This window comes from Propithecus coquereli, unplaced genomic scaffold, assembly GCF_000956105.1.
Source record: "Propithecus coquereli isolate 6110/MARCELLA unplaced genomic scaffold, Pcoq_1.0 Scaffold264, whole genome shotgun sequence".
Classification (NCBI taxonomy): domain Eukaryota; kingdom Metazoa; phylum Chordata; class Mammalia; order Primates; family Indriidae; genus Propithecus; species Propithecus coquereli.
In genome coordinates this window covers 1146961-1156769 of record NW_012148219.1, presented here as the reverse complement: position 1 = coordinate 1156769, position 9809 = coordinate 1146961, and the positions used below count along the sequence as shown (strand labels likewise).

At 34.4% G+C, this 9809-nt stretch overlaps 1 protein-coding gene across 1 annotated transcript in view; it reads right to left on the bottom strand.

Moving 5' to 3' along the window:
• Positions 1–2: 2 nt before the first annotated feature.
• Positions 3–9809, bottom strand: part of METTL25 (methyltransferase like 25) — a 117544-nt gene continuing 107737 nt past the window's right edge. The window contains exons 10-12 of the mRNA XM_012647365.1: positions 2358–2432; positions 1718–1789; positions 3–174 (exon numbers count right to left, since the gene is read on the bottom strand). Of these exons, the coding sequence (XP_012502819.1) occupies positions 82–174; positions 1718–1789; positions 2358–2432 (240 nt within the window). The 3' untranslated portion in view covers positions 3–81. The remainder of the gene's footprint in view (positions 175–1717; positions 1790–2357; positions 2433–9809) is intronic.

Sequence of the window (9809 nt, the reverse complement as noted above, 5' to 3'; positions counted from 1 at the left end):
TTAGGACATAAATGTTTAGAAAAGCAATCTTAGCAACAGGCCCCACACACAGGTATGTCTAATAATTAGTTTCCAATGAAATCATTGCTGCTTCTTCAGAGCAATAACAGCATAACATCTGGGAGATTTCACAGGATCAAACAACTTCACAAGTGCAGACCATGCAATATCTTCCTGCAAATTGATAAGTAATTTAGATATACAACCATTTGTTGAAGAAAAAAAGGAGAGATGAGTCAGATTATATATTGTAATATAAAAACTACAGAAAAAACAAACTATATGAAAGAAAACTACTCTGTTGAATAAAATTAATATTTACAATTTCACCTTTAAGACTTTATGCTGAGGAAATAAAGATGTACATAGAAAGTGAATGACAACCTTATTCTTTGCTGTGATCATGAAAAACTAGAAGTGGCCAATAACAATGGGTATTAAATAAATTATTTTATGATGAAATATTATTCACTTTCTGTAGTATGTTTAATAAGGTGGGAAATTCTAAATGAAATAAAACAAATTAGATGTAAAACTGTATTTATAATTTCATTCCAATTTTAACTAAAGTATAAATAATGTGTACATACGTATACACATAACATACGTATATTTGAGAGATTCATCAGAAAATATACCAAAATGTAGTAGTTAATGCTAAAAGGTGGGATTATGACTACTTTTAATTTTATTTTTATATTCTTCTGTATTTTAAATTTTCTATCATAAATATGTATTCCTTTTATCTTACCTAATATATTAAAAATTAATATTTGTGATTTTTATAATTTCATTACAACCTATAAATCTTTGTGCATACTGTTTTGCTTCACTATTGTACTTGTGTCAGTGAAAATTGTTTTGAAAAAGGAAATGAGTATCCAGTAAAATAGGTCACCTATCAACTTGGAAACCAAAGTTTTCCAGTGATGTAGAGTTAGTTGGTAGCTTAGGAAAGTACATCATTATTTAAATATTTAAAAATTGCCTTTCTTCATAAAAATACAAATTAAAACAAAGCAAACATTTATGAATATCCATTTGTTCCAGGTAGCTTGTGGAGAAGAAGTAAAGCTCCTCCTATGATAAAATGAAATTTTTAAACTAAGGGGTATATAGTGGAAATGTTAGGTTGGGTTTATGAATAGATTTAATTTACAGTTCACCAAACTTTATTTTAACCACAGCTCAGAGTAGAATTTGTAAAAAAATATTTACCATAAAGACAACCCAAAAGACAATATTTTGTCACTCAATGTAGATAAAACAAATAAGATTGTGAAAAACCAGAAATAATCTTCATTGATCAAAAAGAAGTTTCTATACTGTAGACTCCATAAGGCCAAAAATCCAAAAGTGAATTAAAAGGCAAATTCTTACAAAATGAAATATATATATAATATCGTTTATGTCTGGCCTTTATTAATTTTAGCTATATAATATCATATATGGTGGTTTATGTTCATTGCCTATGTATAATAATTACCATACAATTAAAAGAATGTAAACTTTATTAAACAGCTTTGCTGAAAACATCTGTTGTACGTATGTTTGTATGTTTAAAAAGAGATGGAATGAATATTTAAACTATGAAAATACAATGAGAAAATTTTTCCCACTAGTTTTATGTGAAAGAATTTTATCCTAGATATAAGTGGATACAGATTACTGTATTTGATAAAGGTATTTGCTATGCATTTAAAATAATATAATTTACCTGCTCTTTTAGGTAGCAAAGTCGATCCAGAAGAATCAATGTTTCTATACAAGGAGCCAGAACAACTTTCAACTAAAAGAAAAAAATAAGATAGTATGGTGGTACTGAAAAAAAAAAAAATACTAGCTTATTTCCTTAACATTTATTTTTAAGAAAATGTATCTACAGAAGTTTATATAAGCCAAATCTCCAATAGCCATGTACATCTTCAGAAAATGAATACTGCAGAGATCAAAAGGTTTTCTTTAATAATAATAGGAAAAGAATGTTCTTTAAGTCCCTTTGAGGTAGAATCCAACAAGCAATCATATGTGACAGAAAGCTTTTAAAGGGGTACTAAAAATGAAATTCATTAAAAGGAATGCTTGTGAAATAACTGCATTGAGACCAATATGTGTTCAAAGGACTCTGAAACTTCTTTTTGTGCATTTATAATACACTTTAAGAGAAATCTACCATGTGTTCTCTTTATTACATTACTGACACCTAATATAGTTTTGAAATAGGAAATGATCCAGAACAGTTTTTCTATAGTAAGAGAAAAACAACATAGATTGCTTGGCCCCATAATAAAATTTAATAGGACCCTATTCAAGTCTAACAAGGTATCCAATTTAATATGCTTAACTCTGAGATTTACCATATTAAAAGCTTCCAGCTCATTCATTCGAGGTTTATACTTCTCATAGTAGTTCATTATAATTTTTTCTGGCAGCTTCAAGATAAAAAAAAAACAATAAATTTAATAATAGTTTAAAAAGTATTCTTCTTTATCAAACATATTCTAAACTCAAATAAACATGACATCAATTTGACATGACAACTACAGGTGTTCAAAGAGCTTTCTACTAAGATATCCATGAAGCAAGTCGATACAACTTCAAATTCACTTAAATCTGCACTGGTATAGGTTATTTAGCATATCATAAATAAAATCACCAATAACATCCTATTAATACTGTTTAATTTCAACAACTAGTGATAAACTATTTACTTTCACTGTTACTATGCATGGGGCACATAGCAGGAACTCAATAAACATTTTTTGACTAAAATTAAAAACACTCTATCTAAGACTGTATATCCTGGAGAAGAATTCAAAGGCAACAGGAACACAATAATGGCATTCATTTAACAAATCCATCGACAAGTATTACTTTCTGTTTTTTCTCTAAAACAAATACCCATAGTATACCGAACCCTTGTACTCGTTTTTGCTCCTACCAGGTGAGCTTTATGCTTACTGAGTCAACTGAATTTATTTCTTAACTTGTTATGCCAGTTATATTATTGTAATGATACGCAGGTTGAGCAGCCCTAATCTGAAAATCCAACATCCGAAATGTTCCACAATGTGAAACATTTTGGGTGTCAACATGACACTCAAAGGAAATATTCATTGGAGCATTTTCGATTTCAGATTTTCAGATCAGGGACGCTTAACTATTAAGTACAATATATAATGTAAATATCCCAAAATCCGAAAAAATCTGAACTCTGAAACACTTCTAGTTCCAATCATTTCAGGTAAGAGATACCAAACCTGTAGTTAAATAAAATATAACCAATAAAATACGAAAGCAAAAAGAAAAGTTGTTTCTATAAATTGAATGCCTTTGTGAAAGGCTTGATAAAAAAAAGTCACCAGAAGAAATTTCTGTCACTTACATATGGTCAAAACGAATGAAGGACTGGATAAAATGAGTCAAAAATCTGAAATCATATTTATTTGCAAATGTCTAAATGAATTTATTATTATTTTTAAAGCTCTTATCCTTTTTATTATTGCACTAAGTTTCTTTTGAATTTAAAAAGCACAAAAGGGTAATAGTGAAAAGTAAGGCTTTGTCTCATCCAATTTCTTATGAAGCTTTCCAGAAAAAAATCTCTTTTGGTACAGAACACATGCAGATTAAGCACCCCTTGTCTTCTTAAAATTTTGCCCATTTTTGAATCAAATGAGTACCTCCTGGACCAAACTTTTTCAGTAGAATATCTTGGACTGGATCCAGGCTTGTACTTCAAGGCAGAAAAAACTCTCATCTCACAAAATTGTGTGTGTGTGTGAAGTATAACTTTTAATCATCTTCTCCCCTATTCGCCTAAGATCAGCAGTTGCAGGACAACCCATCCTGCTTCCTACAAATATGGTTTTTCACTGTGATTTCCCGGATTTTCCATACTCTTTGTTTCTCCATTGTGCCAAACTGGGAAGCACCATCCTGGTTATTAGCTGTGTTTTTTCCAAACTAGAGATTTTTGATTTTGTTCCTCAGTATATGCCAGCATAGGGAACTGTGTATTGTTGGTTTTGTCTACAATCTGTAACCCTGGGCATTTCTCCTTAGAATCTTTCTCCATCCTTCTTTCACTTTCATTGTACTTCAAAATATACATAGTTTGAAACTTAAAATGCCTTCTGATTTTGTCAAAAAAGGAATTTGTGTTTCTGTTTCTCATTCTATTCATTGCTTTTGAGTGATTCTGGAAAGAAAATTGAGAACACCATCTTTAGACTCCTATTAAAAATAATAAAAGCTTGTTGATTTACTTTAAGTGAACCAAAGATGTATACTATAGACTATGCATTATACCTATGTTTGATGCAAAGAAGTCAAGGCTGAACTCTAAACAGTGAAACCATATGCAAACCTGTGTGCAAAAAACAAAACAAAATGGCCTTGTTCTTACACCAAAAATTTAGTAAATAAAAAGTATATAGTCAGCCTTCTGTATCTATGGGTTTTGCATCTATTAGTTCTGCATCCATGGATTCAGGCAACCATAAATTCAAAATATTTAGAAAAAAAACAATAAAGAATAACAATACAACAATAAAAAATATACATAAAAATCAAGCACTTATATTGTATTAGGTATTATAAGTAATCTAGAGATGATTTAAAGTATATAGGAGGATACGCATAGGTTATATGCAAATAGTATACAATTTTATATAAAAGATCACACCATCTGTGGAATTTTATACCTGGAGGCTCCTAGAACCAATTCCCTGTGGATACCCAGGAACAACTGTATTTTTTTTTTTTTTTTGAGACGGGCTCACTTTGTCAACTGGGCTGGACTGCAATGGCATGATCATAGCTCACTGCAGCCCTAAACCTCTGGGCTCAAGTAATCCTTTTGCCTCAGCCTCTTGAGTAGCTAGGACTACAGGCATGTGCCACCATACATGGCTAATTTTTTAAATTGTTTGTAGAGACAGGGTCTTGCTGTGTTTCCCAGGCTGGTCTTGAGCTACTGGCTCCAATTAATTCTCCTGCCTCAGCCTCCCAAAGTCCTAAAATTACAGGAGTGAGCCACTGTGCCCAGCCCTGTATTCATATGTTTTTAAGTGAAAAATTGAGTGCTTAAGGAGTGATTTGATGTTTCAACTGACTTAATCAAATGCTCAAAAACCAGTCTCATTAGAACATAGAAATTATAAGGAAATTTCAAGATGAAGACACTCTCTCATTAAATCCTAACATCAATCTTTATGATACAAATATTCACGGTCTCATTTTATAGATGGCATTATTTCTTGTTAAAGACATTGAGAGTGTAGGTAGGGTCAACTTCCTGGAGATAAACAAAGGCATTAGAATTGAGGCACTGCCTGCCATAGATCATATTTAGGTAACGACACATATGAAAACTTGTAAGTTGAAAGTACACGGTGAATGGCAGCTGGGAGTATTGATCATGAATTCCATTGTTCTTTGTTGCCCAACTCCTAGAGACTCTAGAAAAAAAAGACTAGTATGTGTTAAGCTGTGTAAGTAGGGCCTCGACTTAGCGGGCTGTGAGTAATGTTCAGGGAGATATCCAGTCCTAAAGACAAACTGAAGTGAAAAACAGTAAATAAAAAATCATGCTCAGGCGTTTTAGATTTATTACCACTCCGCTTCCCTTGTAATTTGTTGACAGTTATTTTAACTCTAATATTGCCCATGTGTTCGATGTTTTATTACCCAACATGTTTCATACACTTGACCAATTTGATCCTATCTGCATGAGTTTCAAGAGTTAAAGTACAGGATATAAGCATCTCTTCTTCAACTCTTCAATAAGTTCCTTGAATTTCTTCTGCCTTTATTTCAAACCTCGATTCTTCAATCTGTTTTAGAAGTGCATTTATTTTGTCTACTGACAAGTATGAATTTTCTTTTTATTCTTCCTCATTGGTTTACTGTTTGCCTGATGATTTTGAGTTTTGGAAAAATGTCAAACAAGCATTCTTCTTGTGCTCAATGTCTGTTAATAAGTTATATAATTATAACACACAGAACCATGGACTCTAGAGTTAGACAGCCTGGATTGGAATCCTTCTTCCCTGATTTCCTAGATTCTGTCCTAAAGAAATCCACATAACCTATGTCTCAATTTACGCACCTATAAAATGAGAATAACATCACTCGTTTTATAAGGCTACCCTTAGTATTTGATGAGACAACATAAACAAAACTTTTAGGACAGCACCTGGCACAAAGCAAAGGTTCAATAAGCATTAGCTTCTCTCATACTGTTTTTTAAAAAATAAACATATTTTAGAACAGTTTTGATTTAAAGAAATTTTGAAGACAGTAAATTTGAAGATAGTAATTTTTGAAGGTAGGAATTTTCACATACTCTATACACATTTCTCTTTATTAACATCTTACGATATGTTTATTTATTTATTTAGAGGCAGGGTCTCACTTTGTCACCCAGGCTGGAGTGCAGTGGTGCGATTGTAGCTCACTGTAACCATGAACTACTGGCCTCAAGCGATCCTCCTGTCTCAGCCTCCAGAGTAGCTAGGACTCCTAGCATATGCCACCATGCCCATATAATTTACAAAATTTTTTTGTAGAGATGGGGTCTCACCAAGGCTGGTCTTGAACTCCTGGCCTTAAGAGATCCTTCTGCCTCCATCTCCCAAAATATTGGGATTAATGGTGTGAGCCACTGAGCTCAGCCTAATGAACCAATATTGATACACTACCGTTAATTAAAGTCCACACTGCATTTGGATTTCCTTACTTTTTATTTAATGTCCTTTTTCAGTTCTAGAATCCCATCCAGGATACCAGATTGCACTTAGCTCTCTTGGCTTTGACAGTTTCTCAGACTTGCCTTGTTTTTGATAACCTTGACAGTTTTGAGGAGTACTGGTCAGGTATTTTGTAGAAAATTCCTCCACACGGATTTTTCAGATGTTTTTCTCATGGATAGACTGGGGATATTGTTTTTGAAAGAAAGACCACAGCAGTAGAGTATCATGTTCCTCACATCGTATCAAGAGTACATACTATCAACATGATTTATCACTGTTGATGTTGACCTGAGTACCTGGCTGAGATATGGTTTGTCCAGGTTCTTCACTGTGAAGTTCATCTTTTCCCCCACCCTTCCTATACTATACTTACTTTTTGGGAGAAAGTCATCATGTGCAGCCCACACTTAAGGAGTGGGGAGCTATGTTCCGTCTTCTTGGGGGGTGGAATAACTTACATAAAATACTTGAAATTATTTTCCATGGGACATTTTTCTCTCCTTCCTTCCTTCCTTCCTTCCTTCCTTCCTTCCTTCCTTCCTCCCTCCCTCCCTTCCTTTCCTTCCTTCCTTTCCTTCTTTCCTTCCCTTCATTCCTTTCCTTCCTTCCTTCCCTTCCTTCCTTCCTTCCCTTCCTTCCTTTCCTTCCTTCCTCCCTCCCTCCCTTCCTCCCTCTTTCTTTCTCTTTCTTCTTTCTTTCTTTCCTTTTCTTTCTCTCTTTTTTTTTTATTTCTGCATATTATGGGGGTACAAATGTTTAGGTTACATATGTTGTCCTTGCCCCCCCCCCGCCTCCCCAGGCAGAGCTTCAAGCGTGTCCATCCCACAGATGGTGCACATCATGCTCATTATGTATGTATATACCCGTCCCCTCCTCCCCCCTCCCATCTGCCCGATGCCCAATAAATGTCGTTCCTATATGTGTACTTCGCTGTTGATCAGTGAAGCCAATTTGCTGGTGAGTACACGTGGTGCTTGTTTTTCCATTCTTGGGATACTTCACTTAGTAGAATGGGTTCCAGCTCTAATCAGGAAAATACAAGAGGTGCTAGATCACCATTGCTTTTTGTGGCTAAGTAGAACTCCATGGTATACATATACCACATTTTATTAATCTACTCATGTATTGATGGGCACTTGGGTTGTTTCCACATCTTTGCAATTGTGAATTGTGCCACTATAAAAATTCGAGTGCAGATGTCTTTTTTATAGAATGTCTTTTGTTCTTTTGGGTAGATGCCCAGTAATGGGATTGTTGGATCAAATGGTAGATCTACTTGTATCTCTTTAAGGTATCTCCATATTGCTTTCCACAGAGGTTGCACTAGTTTGCAGTCCCACCAGCAGGGTATGAGTGTTCCTATCTCTCTGCATCCACGCCAACATTTATTGTTTTGGGACTTTTTGATAAAGGCCATTCTCACTGGAGATAAGTGATATCTCATTGTGGTTTTGATTTGCATTTCCCTGATGATTAGAGATGTTGAGCATTTTTTCATATGTTTCTTGGCCATTATTCTGTCTTTCATTGAAAAGTTTCTGTTCATATCCTTTGCCCACTTTTTGATAGGGTTGTTTGATTTTTTCTTGCTGATTTTCCTGAGTTCTAAATAGATTCTAGTTATCAGCCCTTTATTGGATGTGTAGCATGCGAAAATTTTCTCCCATTCTGTAGGTTGTCTGTTTGCTCTTGTGACAGTTTCTTTGGCTGTGCAGAAGCTTTTTAAGTTGATCGGATCCCACTTATTTATTTTGCCTGTTGCTGTGATTGCCTTTGGGGTCTTCTTCACGAATTCTTTGCCTAGGCTAATGTCTGTAAGAGTTTTTCCAACATTTTCTTCTTGAATTCTAATAGTTTCACACCTTAGGTTTAAGTCTGTTACCCACAGTGAGTTGTTTTTTGTGAGAAGTGAAAGGTGTGCATACTGTTTCAGACTTCTACATGTGGCTATCCAGTTTTCCCAGCACCATTTACTGAATAAGGATTCTTTTCCCCAGTGTATGTTTTTGTCTGCTTTGTCAAAGATTAGATGGCTACATGAAGATAGTTTAATATCTGGGTTCTCAGTTGTGTTCCACTGGTCAATGTCCCTGTTCTTGTGCCAGTACCAAGCTGTTTTCATTACTATAGCCTTGTAGTATAGTTTGAAGTCTGGTAAATTGATACCTCCCATTTTGTTTTTACTGCCTAGGATTGCTTTTGCTATACAGGGTCTTCTCTGGTTCCATATGAAGTGTAAAATTGTTTTTTCTGTATCTGTGAAAAATGATGTTGGTATTTTAATAGGGATTGCATTGAATCTGTAGATCACTTTAGGTAGTACAGACATTTTAACAACGTTGATTCTGCCAACCCACGAGCATGGTATGGTCCTGTTTATGTTCTCCGCTATTTCCTTCCTCAGTGTTTCATAGTTCTCACTGTAGAAGTCTTTATTTATTTTTATTTTTTATAGATCTAGGGATCCAGATAAGCAAAGGTGGACCATATTGTAACTTTAGGGGGAGTTGGTTACAAGAGTGGATGAGAGATACACAGTTGTTCAGAGATCCTCTCCGCATCATACGTTATCAAAAGTAATTAGAAGATGAGTTAGCAATTGACTACGTTCTCACCACTAGATGGTGGGACTAAAGCTTCCTGGCTAGGTTACAATTGGCTTAAGAACTAAAGTAGGTAGATGTGAAGGGGAGGCCATCAACTGATCTTGTCAAAGGAGCCAGGGAAGACAAAGCCAGTGGCAAGAGGCTGAAGTGGTCCTGATATTCTTAGGTTGACAGTAGAAGTTATTCAAAGATTGGTGTCACCGTGACCTTGCGGAGTACATAGAACAAAAGTGACTCGGTATATTTATTTCTTTTATAAATGATGAAATTTTCCATGTAACTGATCTTCCTAAGCTTGAAATTTATGGGCAATAAGATAGAGGATTTCTTAACAACAACAAAAGGAAAATGTATAAAGTTCTCATATTTTCTATTCCATACTTGTTTAATTACTAACTAATGGAAATAAAACTGGAACCTGCTATTATTTGAATAGCAAAATCTACAT